The following is a 20,957-nucleotide window of genomic DNA, read 5'->3' as shown; positions in this document are numbered from 1 at the left end:
CATAAGCGTTCTTCACATAAAATGGGGGACATTAAGGTTCTTCCCAATCACTTGTGGTATCACCAAGATTCAAAAGTCGTTTACTTCCTGACGGCACTCTCTTTTCCATTTTTTTCATGTCTTTTCCCTTTGTTTGGGGAACAACTCTCAGACCTTCCATGGGGGCGGAGGGCAAACACTCCCGGTGCCAGCCCCTCCGAGCAAGGGTTCAGCTGGCAGGCCCTGAACTCACTGCCTCCCTCCTCCTCCTGTTTACCTGCATGGGGCTCAGTGGCTCTCAGCTCTGCTGCAAAGGAGGCTTGGCCTCTTCTCTCGGGCTCAGCTGGGTCACAGCCTTTTCAGTCAAGCTTTTTCCAGCCTTTTCCTTTCTCCAAAATGCCTCAAATTTTCTGGTTCACTGAGAATGAGCTTTCTTATTTTCTACCATTTTCTGTACTATTTTCTTTATTCCTTTTGGCCATCTACTATAGAAAAATTTCTGAGTACCTACTATCTTTCAGATAGTACTCTCAGTGCTGGGGTAGAGTAAGGGATGCCAATTTTTAATACATCACCTCCTGTCCTCCTGGTGGTATTTGTAGGGCAAAGGAGCCGTGAACGCTCGCTTGCTTTGTCACTTTGAACTGTGTTGATATTTAACCATCCTCCAGTCTCTACCAACTTAGAAAAACAGCGCTTACTTGAGCCCCTTCCCCTCTGTTCCCTCTCTTCCCTCCATTTCACCCTCTAATTTCTTCAAAGAATCATTTACATTTGCTGTCTCATCCCTCACTTCCTTCCTCAACCAGGTCTTGGGCCCTGACTCACCCCTGAAAGGCTCTTCCAAGACCACCAGTGAGCACCTCATTCCATCTAATGGACACGTTCTACCCTCTCCAGGTTAGATCTCTCAGCAGCTCCTTCCTTCTCAAACATTACTGCCCTTGGACTTCAGTGTGACCATGTTCTCCTTTTATTCTTTCCTCTCTCCCTTCTCAATCTTTTTCATCAATTATCTTTGTCCTACTCGGCATTCAATGCTGGCTTTCATCAAAGGTCAGCCACAGAACCTCCCATCTCCCCAAACCGTCCTCCCTCCATAAGTGACCTCGGCCTTTGGCTTTGATGACCTTTTATAGACTCATGATTCCCAAACTCACAACTACAAATTAGAGGTCTCTGCTGAGATCAAAGCACCATCAATAGGCTTATTAGATATTCCCCCAGATATCTTGACATATACTGTCAACACATACAGACTGGACTCGTGGCCTCTTGGTCCGTTCCTATTTTCCAGTCTCACCTGTCTTAGGAATACAGCACCGCCATCCATCAAGGGCACAAGCCAGAATGGTGGATGGGGCTCCTGACACCTTGCTCTCTTCCCCCAGCTATACCCACACAACATTCCTTGTCAATTTTATCTCCTTACATGTCTCAGCTTGTCCACTTCCCTTCACTGCCATCACCCTGGTTAAAACTTCGCTGCCATCACCCTGGTTTCTGTCTGTCCACGTTCACCTGTGTCCATGGAAAATGGCTCCTGCTGAGGTCACTGGGAGGCTGCTGCAGTACTAGGTCCGATGCAGGTTTTCTCAGTGCTCACCTCGTGTGGGTCTCCAGCAGCACGAGATGCTGCTGACCATCCCTTCCCTATAACTCATCTCTTCTGACTCCTCTTTTGGCAGAGATGTGACTCAGGGCAAGATCAGATTGGGATAACTGCACACTAAATTAACTGGTCCCCCCATATCCACTCTTGTCTCTCTCCAGTCTATTTGCTGCATGTCAGACTGATCAATCTTTACAAAATGCGTATCCGATTCTATGGTGCCTTGGACAATGCCCTACGGGAAGGTGACCATCCCTGATTACTGATAGGCACTCTCTGCAGCCGGGACATATTGCAATCTCAGCCCGTGTCCCTTACTGCCAGCACTCCAGACACCTCGGATGCTTCCTATGGCACTCTAGTTACCTGCCCCTTGCCTTGTCAAAGGCTCTAGTCTTCACCTCAAACTTCAAGGAAGCCTTCCCTGGTCCGCTAACGAGGTAGGTCTCTTCACTATATACTCTTGTTACACACCATACTTGTTCTTAGCAGCACTTAGCACAATTGCAACAAAATACTTAATTGAAGTTATTTGTTTAATTTCTACTCCCCGCTAAAATATAGGGTCCATGGTTATATGGAGCATGGGTGTGTTCTTCACCAGAACTGCTCCAGTGTCCTATGTTTTAGACATAAGGCAGTTAATACATATGCAGGATATGAATCAATCAGATGGTAAGATGTCATTTCTTAGGTACATCCGATATAGGCTTGATGCTTTCTAAATGTTTTTATGTGGACAGCTGGGTCCCTCCCCAGCTTTCATAAGCCACAGGGTCTAGATGTGGGGAGTTTAATACACAATATATTCTGGGTTCCCAATGAAAAATGATTTCGTTTTCACCCTACTTACAGCTTCAGTTACACATGTTTACTTGGTTTCCCTAGTCTGGTTCCTGAATTTGACAAAGGTATCTTTCTAGAACAGCGAATAATCTTCTATTCTATTAAATCCATTGTTTGAAAAGTTTACATTCTATAGCCAGGTAATCCAAAGTATCTTACCAAATCTTGATGACCCCTTAGGTCATATTTATTACTCTTTCTTACCATTTTAAATTATACTCATTCTGATATTCTGCCTAAGAAAATACATTTATTGTTACAGCATTCTCATCAGCATGATATATAATTTTACACTTCTTTCAAGTTTGATTTTAAGGGTCTCTGGATCTAGTCTGCAAAATGCCTTCCAAACATGTTCCTTCTACCAGACTTAGAAAAACACTATAATGAGTGGCAGAAATTAGAAAAGTATCTCAAGTCACATCTCTACATGTAACTTTTACTTTCCAAATTCCTATTTTCTCCTTCAAATTCAAAACTGAAAAGAAAATATAAATGCAATCATAGCAGCCAAGTTATTTAATTTCTTATAAAAATATTAGTTCTTAAAGACAGAACCCAGCATTCTTCCAGTGGCATCATCCATATCCCATTAGAAATAGCCACTGTGAGGGGCGCCTGGGTGGCGCAGTCGGTTAGGCGTCCGACTTCAGCCAGGCCACGATCTCGCGGTCCGGGAGTTCGAGCCCCGCATCAGGCTCTGGGCTGATGGCTCAGAGCCTGGAGCCTGTTTCCGATTCTGTGTCTCCCTCTCTCTCTGCCCCTCCCCCGTTCATGCTCTGTCTCTCTCTGTCCCAAAAATAAATAAACGTTGAAAAACAAAAAATTAAAAAAAAAAAAGAAATAGCCACTGTGAATGGTCATCTTAGTAGGACCTCAAACCTTTAATACATATGCTTAATAAATTAGCCTATCAGGTTTATACATGGCCGTTCCTAATTTTCTTCAACTGAGAATCACCAATTATCATGAGACCACAAATTTCTTGAGAGTAGGGACTCTCTGTTGATCATATTTAAATGTTAAGCCCCCAAACTGTCCAGCACATGGAAAGTCCTCCATGTTTCGAGCACTGTACATTTCTTTATCGTCTTGGTTATACTCAACTGACTTCTTTCCTTTGATAGAGCCATCCTTAAAGGTGGTGGAATAAAAATGGTCCGCCCCTGGTTTTATCATTTCTTATTCACCATGAACTTAGGCAAATCATTTACATTCTCTGACCCTTATTTCTTTCATCTGGGAAGTAGCAAAAATAGAGTCTACTTCATGGAGTTTAATGAAACAGCATGGGAAGTGTGGGGGCAACAAAAGCAGCTACAATGGCCTAAATCTGACTCTAGTGCTACTCGCACCACAAACGTGTCTGGACTCTTCTCTTCATACCACTGCTAAGCCTGCAATGAAATTTTTTTGTACCTTTCTCATGCTAGCAGATCCATCACTCTAAGAATGGGATCACTTGGTAGAGGCAGCTAGAGGAGTTAAACTCTGACTAGTTTTCCATGCACAAGACGTATTTTAGTCAAAAGACAGCTATGACTATAAAGTAATGAGGTAAGTTTTCGTGCATAATTTTTAACTGCTTCCTAGGGCGACTTTGCAAAGGGTTTAAGAAATTATTTAGTCAATGGCAGAATTACTGGAAGGGGTAAATGGTCTCCCCAAGTAAATTCTTTGAAAACTACCATTCATTTGGGTATTTTAAGTTGTGGTATTTGCAGCTTAAAACATTATTCTCCACACTCTACAGTCAAGCTTGGAGTATATTTTAAAACAAGAAGATGGCTTAAGGTTAAGAAGTGTTTTCACGAATCTGAGGAGAAAGAATGAAGTATGGCCCTTTGTAGCAACGTGGATGGAACTGGAGAGTTATGCTAAGTGAAATAAGTCATACAGAGAAAGACAGATACCATATGTTTTCACTCTTACGTGGATCCTGAGAAACCTGACAGAAGACCACGGCGGTGGGGGGCGGGGAGGGGAAAAAAAAAAGTTAGAGAGGGAAGGAAGCAAACCATAAGAGACTCTTAAAGTCTGAGAATAAACTGACGGTTGATGGGGGGGTGGGAGGGAGGGGAAAGTAGGCGATGGGCATCTAGGAGGTCACCTGTTGGGATGAGCACTGGGTGTTGTATGGAAACCAACTTGACAATAAATTTCATATTAAAAAAAATAAAATAAACACTCAGCCAGAGGGAAAAAAAATTTAAAAAAAAGAAGTGTTTTCAAACCTGGTTCATCATAGTCTTGGTATGTAATGTCATCTGCAAAAAAAGAGAATAAAATCAAAGTAAGTATTAAATGAGTCATTCAGTGTCATTGCGTAGCTAAAAAACACAACTTAATCTCAAACACAGAATTCTATTCCTTGCAATATTAATGTCTGCAGTCAGTGATCAGTGCCTCTGCCCAAAAACGAGACAAAATGACAAGTACATTATTTTCACAAAAATCCGTCAAACTGGCAGAAAGCGCAATACGCAAAAAGGAGCATTAATGATTAACATCCTATTTTGAGATGCCAGTGTGGGTGAGGCAAAATATGAAAGCCTGATGTATTTTTAATCATCTAATCTCATTACAAAGCAAAAAGACTTGTATTAGGTGTGAAAATTACTCCTCTGACACCTTCGAAAGAAAAATCACTGTGTTACCACAGCACTGCAACTGTAAAGCCTGAAGAGATGTTTACTGTTAATGAAAATATTCGTCTGATACCTGCATCATGGTATGTTCTCTCCTCGCCGCCTGCTACTGGTTCCATGGGATCTAAAAGGAAAAAACACACACCTCTGCCAAACATGAAAAAACCGAACACATTACCAGACACCATTCTAAGGTATTTACAGATTAATTCTCATCTTCACAACTGTGTAAGATAGGTATTCTCATTATCATTCAACGAAGTTTAAGCCGAATAAAGTTCCATAATTTGCCTCATCACAAATGGGAAGGAGCAGAACCAGTCAGGCTCTACCACACCACACTGCCTCGTTAACGTCCCAGTATCCTTTCCAGTGTCCTGTCTACAAAGAGCAGAATCCCAACAGTGGTTTGAAACACACATCTCCTTGTTTCCTCATTCGTGCAGGTAATATTAAACTATGTTCAGAAATTTCCATAAATGTCTGGGCAATCAAGAATGGTTATGAGTATTATAAAGAGCACTCTGAGTTGAAGCAGAGTGAATCATTAAGCCTGGGGGAAAATGGCCTTGGCCAGTGCTTCACACAGAAACACATATCACAAACCTGGATTGTCCTGTTCGTACATCATCTCCTCCATATCCTGGTTATAGACCTGTGAAGCTATAAATTAAGAAATGATGAGGAAACTTCAAATGTGTCTAAAGAAGGATTACACTTGATATTCAAAATAGGAAAAGCACAATATCTAGTAATGACAGAAGTATAAAATCACATTATAACGATGCTCCCATGTATATTCACTCATGGAACACCCAGGTACTACCTTTGCTAGATGCCTAATAGAAAGCTGAATAAGACAGGACCCATCATCAATGGGTTTCTAATCGAACCAAAATGGTGAAGCTAATATTCTCACTTAAATTATGCATATCAACTGTATTCAGCAAATGACTAATGAGGCAGAGACGGACAGACAGACAGACAGACAGAGACCACAGACCTAGCAGTACAGGTGAGCCTTCCTCCCATCCACTCAGCAAGCACTGCTGCAGAGTGTGCCTGAATAGGGATACAAACATTTCCTAGCCCCTTACACTTGAACTTAAGACCTGAGTACTCCCAGACTGCAATATAATTCTAGTATTTACAGATTTATACTGTTCAGCAATATAGGTCCTAAGTGACAGCCAACAATATGATGTGGTCCTCGAGCACAGAAAGAGGGATCTACTTCAACACTGGAAGAAAAACTGGCCAACACAGGCTTACCAAAAGATGCCCATCTCCAATACGGCCATATCTTCTGGGCACGTGTGACCAGTGACATTACACAATTCTGACCTTTCATGGACTTTGTAATTTAAGATTACAAAACATGTACTTCTATTGTATCTTCTGACCTAGTAATCCCACTACTGGGAATTTATCCTCAGGAAACAGACTTCAAGAGCACAAAAACTAGATTCATAAAGAAACATATATATGAAATTATGATACAATACCTATATGCTATATATAACAATTAGCTATATATATTGCACATTTTATGATATATTACAAAATACAATAATAAATAATTATAGATAATTACAAAATACAATAATAAATAATTATAGATAATTACAAAATACAATAATAAATAATTATAGATAATACATTCTCTCTCTCATGATGTTCTTTTACAGGAAAAGACTCATTCTAATAAAAAAAAAGAATAGTATTAAGTTTAAATCTCACCTGTTTCTTCTACATGGTAACTATCTTCAATTTCTGGAAAGAAGAACATCAAATCAATAGTGCTACTTTCATAAAACTGTACATATATATTCCACAGATGTATATTCTGAATCTATGCTTATCATTGATTTTATTTTGAAAGTAAATATTAAAATAGAACAGGAAAATACCTATTAACTGTCTGCTAAACACTTTATCTTTCACAAGAACTACACTTAGAAACGCTTACATTTTCTCTTCAATCCACTCAATACCACCATAACCTGGACTAACGAGAAGACAGAATAACACAGGGACAAGGCCGGACCCAGGAAAGGGGCGAATTCCTAGTCTACTTCACATTCCACTGCGGTGTCCTATTTTCTAGAGCAAAAGCACACTGTCTACAGATGGGAACATAAGGAAGAACGGAGGAGACTTTCTAAGACGGGGAGCTGAAGGGCAACTGTGTTCCTAACTGAACCCGCACACCCCCAATAGCAAAGTGCTACCAACACAGGGTCCTCACTACTCCTGTGACCCTTGTTAATGCGACAACTACACAAGGTATAAATATTTTTAATTTCTGAAGACTTTTAATAAACAACTTTTAAGTTCACACTGAATCTATGTTCCGAATTAAGATAAAGTCAGAAAGTAAGGTTTTCTCAATTTATAAACTTTTTAGAAGTATTTCTTTCTACCCCCAGTCTATAACTCCTAACCTCAAAATCTCAAGTTCCGTATGTTTCAGATTATTTGAGTGTCTTAACTGAAATCTGTTATATAAGCAGCATCTAAGACAAGGACAAATTCCGAGGACCTGTTAATCTTCCTGAGTCATCTTGGCCAAAGACAGGAGGGAGCAACAGATACCAGGGAAATGTGGAAATCATTTTATCAGCATCCCTACTCAGCAGTTAGAAACACTGTTTGTTCCCAGAGAAATTTTAACAGACGTGACAACCAAAGGTCCAAAGTTCTAAAGCTGGTCTATAAATGCCTATTTTTGATGCACAGGGCAGCTGAATTCAAATACAAGCTCAAAAGCATTTTGAGTGTACATTTTTCACAGAAAATTATGTGTTATATACAATTTTGCAGGTTGGTATGGAAACCAAACCATCACTGGTAACATTACTTCTACGGAAAAGTGTATTTCCAACCTTGACAACAGGCACGAATGTTAAGTTTCTGGAAATACATTGATTCATAAATCAAGAACTTCTTGCTTCTAAAGTAGTTTCCCAATACATTGAATGTTGTGAAAAGTAGATATACTTTACTTTTATGCTTTAAAAAAGTCCTAGGAACCATTTACCAATTGTATTGTGACCAGGCTATCCCTCCACTCAATTTTCAGCCTGGACAAGTGCTATGGCCCCACCTGGTTCCCACTGGCTATGAGCACAGGTGTGCAAGGCTGAGCTTGTTAACACCCAGCAGAGCAGGATGTGAAAAAATAAACAGCCTGGCCACACTTTCACTCGCTCCCGGCTGTACTTTGATATGATCTGGTGACCTTTTACAATTATCCATTTTCGGGGCCCCATACCCCAAACATTACAATTCACTTTGTGTAGAGTGCGTCACAAGTATTCTTTTTAAAAGCTCTCTAGGTGATCTGAATTGCATCTAAGATTGAACACCATGGGTAGGCATATCAGTCAACCTTATGTGGACCATATTTGCATTCTCTCTTTGAATCCATGGCTCTATGGCTATGGTTCTAGACCTTCCTACCTTGATTGCTGCTATGGATTTCATTTATTACTTGTTTCTCACAGTCTGCCTACCTGTTAAGACTCGATTTAGGCTTGGCTAATCCCTGAACCCTGCCAGACACCTCTGATCCAGATCCTCTGTGGCTTGTGGTCGTGTGTTGTTGCCTGGGTCCTAAAGCAACTCAACCACGACTCTGATGGTTATTATATGGCGGGACGTGATGCGCTATATGGTTGACTGGGGGAGGGTGCTGTCGCCCTTTTTCTTCAGTTTGACTCTTCAGAAATGAAACATGCATCTTAAACGATGTTTCACGGGATTCCTTTTAAGTATAAAATTATATACATGCCATTATATCATTTGTATGTTCACATATGCTAAGTAAAACAACATCAATCAATCAGAGTACAGCACTTATGGATTAAAATCTTTCGGGGCACTGGCTGGCTCAGTTGGTAGAGCATGTGACTCTTCATCTCAGGGTCATGAGTTCAAGCCCCACATTAGGCATAGAGCTTAGTTAAAAAAAAAAAAAGTAAAAATGTTAAAAAAAATCTTTCATGAACTCATTAAAGTCTTAAAGGGTTACTTTAAGAAAAAAGAACAGAAAATAGATACCGTGAGAACAAAACATGTGTACTTGTTTAACAAGGCTTCAAATAATTGCAGTAGGGTTACATTAAAGCATAACAGAGCACAAAATCTATGAAGAAACGTTTTCACCATCACAGAAATGATTTCTCTCTATAGGGCAACAGTGAATGACGACAGGCTAATTTGCCTTCTGCAAATGATCCAAGGTGAACTACACAACTGGTATTTAGCCAGCATTTAACTTAAGATACTGATACAGGGCAGATGTCACCAAATCACGGTCTGTAGCTCAGAGCAAGCCTGACTCCTGACTTTGCAAATAACGTTTTGCTGGAACACAGCCATACTTACCCATTTAGATACTGTTCAGGGCTACGTTGCACTACGACTGCAGGGCTGAATAGTTGCAATAAAGCCTACATGGTCTGCAAAGGCTAAAGTATTGATCCTCTAGCTGTTTACAAAGAAAGGTTGTCAATGCCTGGTTTAGAGGCTAAGAACTGTGTTCTATAAACTGTGATTATGGAGTTTATGTTAGAATAAGAGCCTGTGATAGACAGCCAAGTAAAATATTTCATCAATTTTCTGAATTTCTTCTAATACACGACACTCCAGGAAGAAGTATACAGTAAAAGTAACATGCTAAAGTATTTCACTTACTTTCTATAAAGAATTTGTATATCCTGGCAGTTTCCTTAAAAGTTATTTGACTCAAAGTTGGGATATATGTTTATTTTACGGGAAAAATTAGTTGTTTTTTTTGGGGGGGGGGAGGATTAGTTTTCATTGAACTTTTCAGCTTCAACTTAAAAATAAACCATAAAGGGGCGCCTGGGTGGCCCCGTCGGTGAAGCGTCCGACTTTGGCTCAGGTCATATCTCACGGTTCATGAGTTTGAGCCCCGCGTCGGGCTCTGTGCTGACATCTCGGAGCCTGGACCCTGCTTCAGATTCTTCCTCTCTTTCTCTCTCTCTGCTCCCCTCCACCCCGCTCTCAAAAATAACGTTAAAATATATATGTGCTTGTATGTATATGTATATGTGTAGGTGTATGTGTATGTATATGTATATGTATGTGTATATATACAAACCAGATAAAAATTAAGTATTTGTTTTAAAGATATTCATGAAGGGGTGCCTGGGTGGCTCAGTCGGTTGAGTGTCCGACCCTAGCTCAGGTCATGATCTCTCAGTCTGTGGTTTGAGACCCACATCAGGCTCTGTGCTGACAGCTCGGAGCCTGGAGCCTGCTTCGGATTCTGTGTCTCCCTCTCTCTCTGCCCCTCCCCGACTCATGCTCTGTCTCTGTCTCTCAATAATAAATAAATGTTAAAAAAAATCATAATAAAAAACTAAAGATACTCATGAAAACTTCAATAATCATAATGAAAACTGCCTATCGTGTTTTACTCTGAAACCAGAGACAAGTGTTCTACCTTCATGAAATGCTCCAGTGTCCAGAGGCTCAAATCTATCATCTGCGTCACTTCCTGTAAGGAAATCATCATCTTCCAGCGGTGGTTTTCTGGCTGGTCCCTCCTCTTCTTGCTGCACATCGTCTCCTTGAACAATGATAATGAACAACGTGTCATGGGTCCGCCACGAGGGTCCACAGGCAGCAGCTGACACAGGCACATGCCCCCTCCTGCTGCCGGGCACTCCCTAGCCCGTCTGGTCCACGGCACATGCCGTTGACCACTCTGAAGCTCTGTCCTCACTCCGGTCAAGTGCTCGTCCACCTGAGCAGGGGACAGACCTTTCTCTCACTGGAACATGAGCTCACCAAGCACAGAGACCTCCTCTTTTTTATTTACTATGTATGCCCAGCATCCAGGGCCTATGCCTAGCCATGGGAAATGCTCAGTAAATATTTAATGCCTGAATAAATGAATTCACAATTATTAATATATCTGCCTCTTCATTTATCACTAGGTTACAGAAAAGGTCACCCTGTGACCTCCCTCATTGAGAAATGGCATAAAACTCCATGTAACAATCTTAACTAACTATATACAAATATTCTATTGCAAAGAACAGCTAGACACCTCTCTAAACCGTATGCCAGGTCATCTGCATTAGGTCACCTGTATTATACTTTGCATCTGAAGGTTACTATGTTTAGCCTGTAAGTTATGCAGAAATGCCCATTTTTCTCTTCTGAGACTTTGATGACATACTGAACTGTTCTGCTTCTTTTGTGTAGATATTGGATATGCTACATTATCCTGCTGCAATGTGGTTTAGCTTGTCAGTATGGTGTAAGAAATTCCCCCAACAGTAACTTGACAGGGCTTCAAGCACAGAACGTCCTGTACATAACGCTCTAAGCAAACAACTCAAGCGACTTAGCTGGGCAGCGCAGTACAGTGGTTAGGAGTGTGAGGTGCGGAATATATGAGTCCAGATTTAGTTTTGCCACACCAGCTGTGCGACCCCGGAGAAGTTCCTTACCTACTCTGTGCCTCAGGGTTTGTTTCTATGAAAAGGAAATAATAAGAATACCTACATATAACACCGTCATGAGGACTCAAGCACTTAGAAAACTGCCTAGCCCATAATAAGCACTTAGGTGTTATTGTTCTTGTTGTGTCATTATTTTTATCATCATCATTGTAATAATATTACTATTTCTGCTGCCACTGAGGTCTCCTCAAACACTGCAGGAAGGAGGGCTTCCTTCCTTCACTTTCAGTATGACCGGGCGATGCTCTCAAGCGTCACTGAACTACGTGGGCCCATGTATGTCCACACGACGTGTTTTCTGTATTTCCATCCCAGCCTGCTACATTGTTCTCCTCATTGCAATTTTCTGCTGCACACCAATCACCCATTCCAATTCCTGTCACTGACTTTACCATATTCCTTTTACCGTATTCTGTCTGAGCACATTGTTTTTTCCTCATTCTTATGTCACCCAGTGCAACTGCATGGTTTTTACGTGAGCAGGATTTAGCTCTCTCAGTCATCGCTGCTTAATGGAAAGTCCCCATTTTCAGTAGGGAAACCCAGTAAACAGCACACAGTGACAGCCTGGTATGAGGAAAACAGCTCCCTGAAGGCTGGCTACAGTTGAGGCACTGCCCTCTGCAGCCGTTAGGTACTAATACCCCACTTTGAAGGACGAGAAACTTGGCTACAGCCACACAGCTAGTAAATGGCAGCTGCAGGATCTGAAACACAACAATGAGATACAGAATACTGTGGACAGAGAGTCCACTGCAAAGAAGGTGGTCAGGGAGGCCACGTTTGGTCGGACACGATGTGAAGACTGGAACACACACGCGCCAGTAAAACGATGTAAGGACCAAGGCTCCGAGGCAGGGATAGACTTGGGGATGCCAAGGAAAGGAGGGAAGGTCGTCTGGGCCCAAGAAAAGCAACTGAGGGGAGAAAAAGACCAGGCCACATAAGGCACATCACACACACACCAAACACAGCCCCAACTGGATGCTACCGCAGCAGTCACCAGGAGGGGACAGTGACGCTGACACGCTGCAGTCCAGATACGTGCTGGAGGCAAAGCCTGCAGGACCTGCCCGGGGCTTACACAGGAGGCGAGAAGAGGAGACAGAAAACAAGGAAACACCCCAGTGTTTAGCTTAAGCTACTAAGGGGAGGGGAGACCATTACCTAAAATACAAAAGAGTGGAAGAAAAGCGAAATCTGGGGGGGAGTGAGGGGAGAACTATGAAATGTAAAGGAACCGAGAATTCTGTCTTAGGTACCTTTGGAGTCTGAGACACCCATAAAACATGCAAATGGATATGATAAACCGGGAGCTCAGAGGAGAGACAGGGCTGTACACAAAGGCTCAGAAACAACACAAAAAACATGTATGGCCACGGCCTCTGTGAATTCCTAAATAAAGAAGAGAATAAGTCCAAGAGGAAGGCTTGGGGCCAGAAACCCGGGCATGGGAGACTTGACTGCTCCCCTTCTGTCTGGCTTCCTACACCCACCTGCCTAAATGTCTACTGTGTCTGCCCACACTTCTCTCTCCCCAGCTGTGGCTAAATTTGGTTTGAGTGACCGTCTTGAGCCCCTTGGATCCCCAGTGCAGCCTGCCATCTCATCTCCCCCCACCCCCCACCCCCGGCACACTCCCTCCACGTGTGCTCACGCTGCAGACAGAAGCATGACGCCCTCCAATGTTCAATTACTCTCCGAATCAAGTGCAAACACCCTTTCTCAGTCGCTCTCCACCTATGTAACTCCGTGTGCCAGCCACCCTGAACTACTCTGGGGTCCTCTTTTCCTCTGGACTTTCATACATGCCACGCCCATCGCTTAGCCCTACACACCCGCCTGGCGAAGCCCTACGCTCTCCATCCTCCAGCTACTAAGTCAGAATGTCACTTCTTCTAAGAAGCCTTTGCTAACCCCAAAGTCTAGGCAAGGTGCACAGAGCCACTTACATTTCACCATTACAGCACTTACCTCATCAGACGGAAGTCACTTATTTATTTAGACTGCATCATCCTTAGGTTAGGTTAAAATTAAAAAAAAAAAAAAGACACAGGAAGGGAAAGCTTGTGTGTGCTGACAGAGGCAGGTGCGTGATCGGGTAAAGCAACCCTCCGAGCCGAGGAGAACCTCCTAATGAAAGGACACAGGCTCCTAGACCGCGAACAGCCAAGGGGCAAAAACCTACACAACTCAGCCGAAGCTGGTTTCCCCAGCAGAGCACAGACAGAACCGGATGGGCTGCTTTACGTGGAACCCCAAACACCTAAGACTGACTAAGACAGTTTAGCAGAGCTGCTAAAGCAGAGTTTCAATGATAGAGGACCCCATTTGTTTTCAAGAAACATAGTTGTTTCCTTTAGGACTCTCTTCAGCTGACACCAAACCATTAGCCGTATCGGGATACCATGTGTTCTGCCTTCTTGGAAACCCCTTCGTGAGTTGCATCTTGGGGTTATCCTCTCTGCTTTTATCAAGGGATGTTTCAAGAAACAGTCTCATAAAATCTTAAAACATGGGTTCCGAGAGTATCATTTAGTATTCTCTGTACAGGACTGCACCTAAGAAATGTCTGAGATGTAAGAGCTAGGATACCGCTTGGTATCCTCTAAGTAGATGGCGTGTTCGTTTCCTCTCTGGAAACATGACGCATATAATTAAAAAGTTTCTCCTTTTGCTTTGGCAACCACCCAAGCGTGCAGCAGAGTTAGGCTGACGACAGCACCCAGATAGCCCGTTACCGCCTGTGTGGTTCTGTTCCACTTTCCTCCTCCCCGTTCCTGCCATCTGTTCTTGATGTCTCACTGGTCTGGACTTGTTTAGTCTCATTTATCCCTACCATTTCCTTACTAAAATTTATGCAGTACGTTTCTTAACGGTAAGGCGAGGTAAAATAAAATGAGTCTAGTGCTCTTTCAGAAATGCCTGCCCTTGGGGCGGGTGGGTGGCTCAGTCAGTTAAGCATCCGACTTCTGCTCAGCTCGTGATCTCAGGGTTCAGGAGTTCGAGCCCCACACTGGGCTCTGTGGTAACAACCCAGAGCTGGAGCCTGCTTCGGATTCTGTGTCCCCCTCGCTCTCTGCCCCTCCCCCACTCACAGTGTCCCTCTCTCTCTCAAAAATAAATAAAACATTTAAAAACAACTTGCCCTCTAATAATTAAAAAAAAAACACTCACTTATTCACATTTAAAAATAAAGTCCAAGTCACCTATGGAATTAACCATTATTCATGAGAAAACAGATTTTAATTCATACCATATTCTGTATACACTGCCTCATGGTGAAGGGACTGAATTTGTTCTTGTACTTCATCGTCAATATTCTGAGGTCCTGAAATGATTACAAGACATAACTCAGTAGAAAAACTCTAGACATGAATGAAGAACGTGAAACATGACATCCATGCAGACACATGCAGTTGAAAATATTTGGTTAATCAACTATGCTACCTTTTTGTATCAGTTTACCACTTTTTTCTCCATGTTGGCAAACGTGGTAAATATGTAAGGTTGGTTTTATTTTGGCAGCAGCTATAAATGTTAAACAAAAACCTCCCCACGCAGAATTCCTTCAGTTTCTAACTAACAAAATTCACAGTAATGATAAAATGAAGAAAATGGGATGGGCAAAGCTTTCAGAAAGGGGGGGGAAGTTCTGGGAAATAAAGATGAAAATGTGGAAGACGAGGTCACCGTCTGCCCTGACAAGTGAGGCCCCAGGCTGGTATGAGGGCGGAGAGGGGCAGGGTTGGCTGACCACTCCCCAAAGCTGAGTAGAAGACCCAACGTTGTAACTGATAATCCTTGCAGCTCTGGAGAAGCCCATCTGACAGTCAGATCCACAGATGCAAACAGACAGAAATTACAAAAATGAACAATATCAGTAACGACGTTCTGACAACACCACGGCATGTACTGGATTATCAGGTTTATTACAACATCACACACAAGAAGCCATAACGACACTGACACTATTATAAATTTTCTGTGTAACAAACACCCATGTTCAGAAAACTGAAGTTGGCGAGACGTGGCATCACAAACTCTGTCACGTGAAATAATGCCAACCACAGCGGTTATACTGACAAGTTAATCCTCAATGACAAAAACAGAGGAAGCTCATTTGAACGTCAGGTAGGAAAAAAGTTTAACAACCTACTATGCTAATCACACTACAAAATCATTCCTGAAGCACAAGAAGTACCTCCTACTTTTATAGACGTTTGTATGTCACAAAGCATTTATATACACATTTGCAGAGAATTACAGAAGGACCTGCCAATCTCTATTTTTCCCCCCTCGCCTCTCACAGTACCCATGACAGCTTCCTAACCAATTCCCGGTTTTATAACTGCTGACAGCAGCATCCACATAGAATATAATATTAGTAACAGAAGTGGACTATGGTGCCCTGTTCCTTCGCTTAACCCTTTAGTGGCTTCCTCTGCCCAAACAGATGAAAATCTAACTCCTTGGAACAGAATACAAGATCTCCGCAATTCAGCTCTCACATGCCTCCCCAGAATCACCAGCTACCAGCACTGGCTTTGAACTTGGTGAGTGCACCAGGCTGTTTCATCTTTCCATGATTCCGTAAGGCTCCTGCTTTCCTCTGGGAGGACTAGTAGAGGCAGAAGCTAGATTACAGTGAACTAAAAACTGAGTGGAAAGTAAGGCAAAGAAAGCAACTGTAGATTCTTTTTCCAAAAATCTGGCTAGTACGGCAAGAACACGGACCGGAGGCCAGATAGAAAGTACTGTAGAGATCGAGAGGGGGTTTATTTTATTGTGTTTTAATGAGAAGCATGTACTTATATCTGTAGAATAGGTAGACAGAGAAGAGAAAGAAGCCAAAAACCTAGATAAGAGAAAGGTTGAGAAGGCAACACTTAAACTAAACCAAACACTGCCAAGAAGTTGAAAAGGATTATGAGCTGAAAACTGATGGATTTAGGACAAGTGGTCAGATAATATATATTTATACATGCGTGTACACACACACACACACACACACACACACAGTCTCTCTCTCTCTCTCTCTGTATAGAGTAACATTAACAAAAATTTTAAAAGGAGGGGCATCTGGGCAGCTCAGTTGGTTAAGCGTCTGACTCTTGGTTTCGGCTCAGGTCATGATCTCCCAGGTCGTGAGTTCCAGCCCCACATCGGGCTCTGTGCTGACAGTGCAGAGCCTGCTTGGGATTGTCTCTCCCTCTCTCTCTATGCCCCTTCCCCACTCACCTTCCCTTTCCCAATAAATAAATAAACTTTAAAGGAAAGGAGAAAGCAGAAAGAAATAGCACAACATTTCAGAGTAGATATTACCTTTAAGAAGCATGATTTTTAAAGTATAACTTTATTGAGTACAAACTAATGTTTGAGATGCTAAATCCAAAGACACATTTAAATTAGCACTTTTGCTCCAGAGCTAGGGTAGGATTGCAGTACTTCTAAAGAAATGGGAGGGAGGCAGTAAATTCTCCTGGAATTATGATTTGAACAAATAAAAAAAATCAGAGAAGCATACTGATCTTAAAAGGGAGAAGAGAAAATCACACGTTATTCATCCGCGGTGATAAAATCAGCCACAGCACTTCAGTTGCCAGTAAACATGGAGTGTCATACCGAACACTTCCAGTAGGTGGCGAAATAAAACCAAATTTTGGAGAATTACTAGGTAAACAGAAAATGCGCAGAAATTAAATAGTACTTTGTCATCAATATCACAGCATAAACAGGAAATGCTAGTAATGGATTCAAATTTCATTTGCCAATGGATTCACAGATTTTAGGAGTTTTCATTCTGTGGGTCATAGGTGCTTGGGTGACTTAAGGAGGTATTTAAATTAATCTGTGATGAGTTCAAGTGGATGTAAAACAGGCCTCACACACCATCGTATGGAGGTCTGGGAAGTCTCTGATGTAGAAAGGAGACTCCCGTATTACAAATAATGGAGCCCATAGGCCTCTTCTACTAGACCATGTGACAAACGACAAAACTCGTGTAACACTACACATCTAATGGTACTTTCATTGTCAGAAGTTCTGGAACTGGAATCAAGAAACCTAGCATTTAGTTCAGGATGTTCTGAACTGTGCCATCTCAGGCAAAAAGCACCCATCTGGGCCTTGGATTCTTGATCTCAAAAATTAAAACTGTCCTGAGTATTTTAGTAGAAAACATTAAGTTTACTGCAAAATCTCAGAAGAGAAGAAGAAAAAGTGCTTCATTATTCCATAAACACTGTGACACAAATTATGGGTAAAACGATTCTGGAAACTGCACGCTGGACACCTGGCAGGCCGAGGCCCATCGGGTCAGATGTCGAGGTGAGCTTACCTGAACCCTCGGAAACCTGCTCCCCCAGCCAAGGGTATGGCTCAGCTTCTTCCGGTGAGACTGTTGGCTTTGAAGCAGATCTTTCTTTAAGGCCTGCATTTTTAGTCACAAAGTTAACTTAAGTTTGTTTTTTTTTTCGTTTGACATATTAAACCAGGAAAAACAATATTCTCAAACACTTCATCCATAGTACAAATAACTCAGTTTCCAAGGCTTTACATACTACATGAAAATGTAGAAATGCTTAAAAACTCAAGTAGGAAAACAGTGTGCTCCTTAACTTCGCATGGGCCTTCAACATCTCTTTACCTAAGTTAACCTTTCATTTAAAAATAACAAAACAAACAATCATTGCTTCAATGTTCACGAATCTCTTAAGCAGTCACGTCTGAACTTGCCAAAAGAAGTTCAATAGTTCAAGCTCCTTGTGTTCAGAAATGATTAATGAATTGCTGCTTGAGCTCTGAATCCAGCAGTTAAGTCAACTAAGCTACACTTGAACTTTGTTATTGGTTTGTATGCCATATTTTGATTCATGCATAATTTCTTGAAACCTATAGTTAAAAATGAGAACAAATCAGACATAACTGTTTACAACCTTCTAAAGGTACCATTTACAATCATACTATGCTATAAGGAGCTAAAAGATATGAAAACAAAGTTTTTTAATGTCTTAAGGAAAATAAAACATCAGGGTAAATTAACATGAGAGCTGATTTCAAAGTCAACACCAGTCTAAAATCTACCAGACCAAATTAATTCTTTGACATTTTATATGTGGAACATTAAAATAAGTCCTCAACTGAACAGAACTCTTTAGAAAGCTAAATAGGGTTCAAGAGTCTGTCGATTCCACTTCCCAAATCCTGGCTCTTCACGACCCCCCGTGAGACTCTTGTACCAACAACTGTTACCGGAGGAAGTGTGTTGTGAGTCTAGAGTGAAAAGGTCAGTACAGAATCGAGAGGCACTTTGCCAACGTTGGGCACTTCATACCACGTCTAATATACATCCGCTACTGTAGTCTGCTAAATTCTCAGTGTCTTTTACTTGCTTTTTGATTACACTTTTCCTTACTGTTCCCTTTTTATGTCTTTATTTTTCTCTCATGGACAAAAACACGATTCCCACCTTCTTCTCCCCAATCGTAAAGAGAATAAGACAGAGATACACAGGACTCTACCTCACCATTTATATTTGTTTTAGTTACTTATTTCCCACACTATTTACACGAAAAGCCTAAGGCTATTACAACAAATACCAACGGACACGGTTGTGTTCTACTTCTAACTATATAGGGACTTCTAACAAAGGGATAATACACAAGTAACCACGGATCCTAAACGTTCCACTTCGGGGCGTGGCGGGTAGAGATGAAGGCCTTGTTAGTAAAACACATCACGTTTCAAATTCCAAGTTCAGGACTGAAAACTCCCGTGCTCTTTCGCCTTTAAATAATCCATTCTTGCATCTCCCAACAGTAAATGGAACAGGTACGGAACTATTACTCGTTGCTAAGTTCTGCTGAATGAACAGGGTAAACCTTCAGAATCCTGTAACTTCCCTTGGAACCCTGAGCACCTCAGAACATACCTGGCACGTAACAGGTGCCTGGTAAACAGCTCAGGGGCTGAACACACCCCACAGTGGGGCTGCTCTGCCGGTGCCGATGACTGCAGACATCCTCTGTGGGACCAGGGCTCCTCAGCTACACTAGACAAGCGAAAGGTGGGAAAGGGGATCCGAAACAATTTCCTACTATTACCAGCAAGGAGATTCCTATCTGGGCTCTAGAACCCACTGCTGCAGAACCAGGGGCCTAATTTGCCCGGGACAGTCCCAGGTTAGTCTGTTGTGCTAATGTAAGTATCTCGCCCTCAAGAGCATCTCACTTTGGATGGGAAATCACGGGTCATTCTTCACTGATCCTCTAGGTAGCAGGGTTTCAAATCGTGCTCCACGGGTTCGATAAGCAGGGAAATATTTCCCCACCAAACAACAGAGACTTAAACTGCCTGAAAACCCCATTCTTATTGGATTTTGAGAAGTTTCATGTGAAAACAACTTATGATGTGAAAAGTGTTTGAAAACTACCAGCATTGCCAGTATTTAGCCATGAGGTTCTCCTCATTGTCAGCTTTCTCCACATCAACTGGAGTTATTTGTCTCCAAAATTGAAATGGTAAAACCACAGGAGAGAGCAAAAGCACATAACAAGAGAAAATACTGTGCAGTTTCCTTTTCTGCCCCAAGTGGCAGTTGAGTTCTAAATTTACCGATACCTGGTCACAGCTATTTTTCCAGAGGTGAAAGCAGTGCAAAAATAAACGATATTGTAAACTTCAAAAAAGCTGAGGATCAAATTAACACATACCCTTCCCCAGACCCCTAAAAAACTTTCTAAAAACAACAACAACAACACCCATTCTGGACTAATTATTACCTTGATAACTCATATGGAAGAATTAGCCATACAAGCTTTCATTCTGGTGTTTCCAGAAATTATACTGCCACCCAAATCCATTTTAGTCCACGAATGAGTGGCAGATACAGGTCTCATGTAAGATTTCAGGTCTCATATAAGATTTTAAGGGAGAAAGTAAACAAAATATTAAACAAGAAAAAAATACACATACGGTCAATTCAGAATCAAAGGAAAGGTATTCAAATTGGATTTATTGTGAGGTACAAATGGCAAGGAGATCGCACGGAAATAAGTACTCAAAGTTACATTATGAAATGACTGTCATCAGTGTTGACGCTCCTGGGGCTGCAGACAACAAAACACGACTCACACTGGCTCGGGGGAGGAGGAAATTCACTATGTACTCTCAGGAGGAGCGCGGGGGTGAGCGGGCTTGCTCTGGGCGCTGGCTGGCTTCACCCCCCCCACCGCCAGTCGGGGCTTCCCCCGCGGCAAGCTTCTCTCTCGGACCCCAGGGTGTCCAGAAGCAGAGATCCACCTCTTGCTCTGCCTCTCTGGGGCTTGAGGAAATCTTTCCCAGAAGCTGAAGCTTCCAGCAGTCTTCTCC

At 42.1% G+C, this 20,957-nt stretch overlaps 1 protein-coding gene across 1 annotated transcript in view; it reads right to left on the bottom strand.

Moving 5' to 3' along the window:
• The window catches only part of ASPH (aspartate beta-hydroxylase), a 224,123-nt gene that overhangs the window by 135,029 nt on the left and 68,137 nt on the right, over positions 1-20,957 (bottom strand). Inside the window, exons 5-11 of the mRNA XM_045455143.1 lie at positions 17,926-18,018; positions 14,842-14,916; positions 10,559-10,684; positions 6,826-6,858; positions 5,692-5,748; positions 5,159-5,209; positions 4,672-4,704 (exon numbers count right to left, since the gene is read on the bottom strand). Coding sequence (XP_045311099.1) covers positions 4,672-4,704; positions 5,159-5,209; positions 5,692-5,748; positions 6,826-6,858; positions 10,559-10,684; positions 14,842-14,916; positions 17,926-18,018 — 468 coding nt within the window. The remainder of the gene's footprint in view (positions 1-4,671; positions 4,705-5,158; positions 5,210-5,691; positions 5,749-6,825; positions 6,859-10,558; positions 10,685-14,841; positions 14,917-17,925; positions 18,019-20,957) is intronic.

The sequence above is a fragment of the Leopardus geoffroyi genome, chromosome C3 (genome assembly GCF_018350155.1).
Source record: "Leopardus geoffroyi isolate Oge1 chromosome C3, O.geoffroyi_Oge1_pat1.0, whole genome shotgun sequence".
In the NCBI taxonomy this organism is placed as follows: Eukaryota; Metazoa; Chordata; class Mammalia; order Carnivora; family Felidae; genus Leopardus; species Leopardus geoffroyi.
The sequence above is the reverse complement of the archived record's forward strand: the minus strand, read 5'-3'. Positions and strand labels throughout refer to the sequence as shown.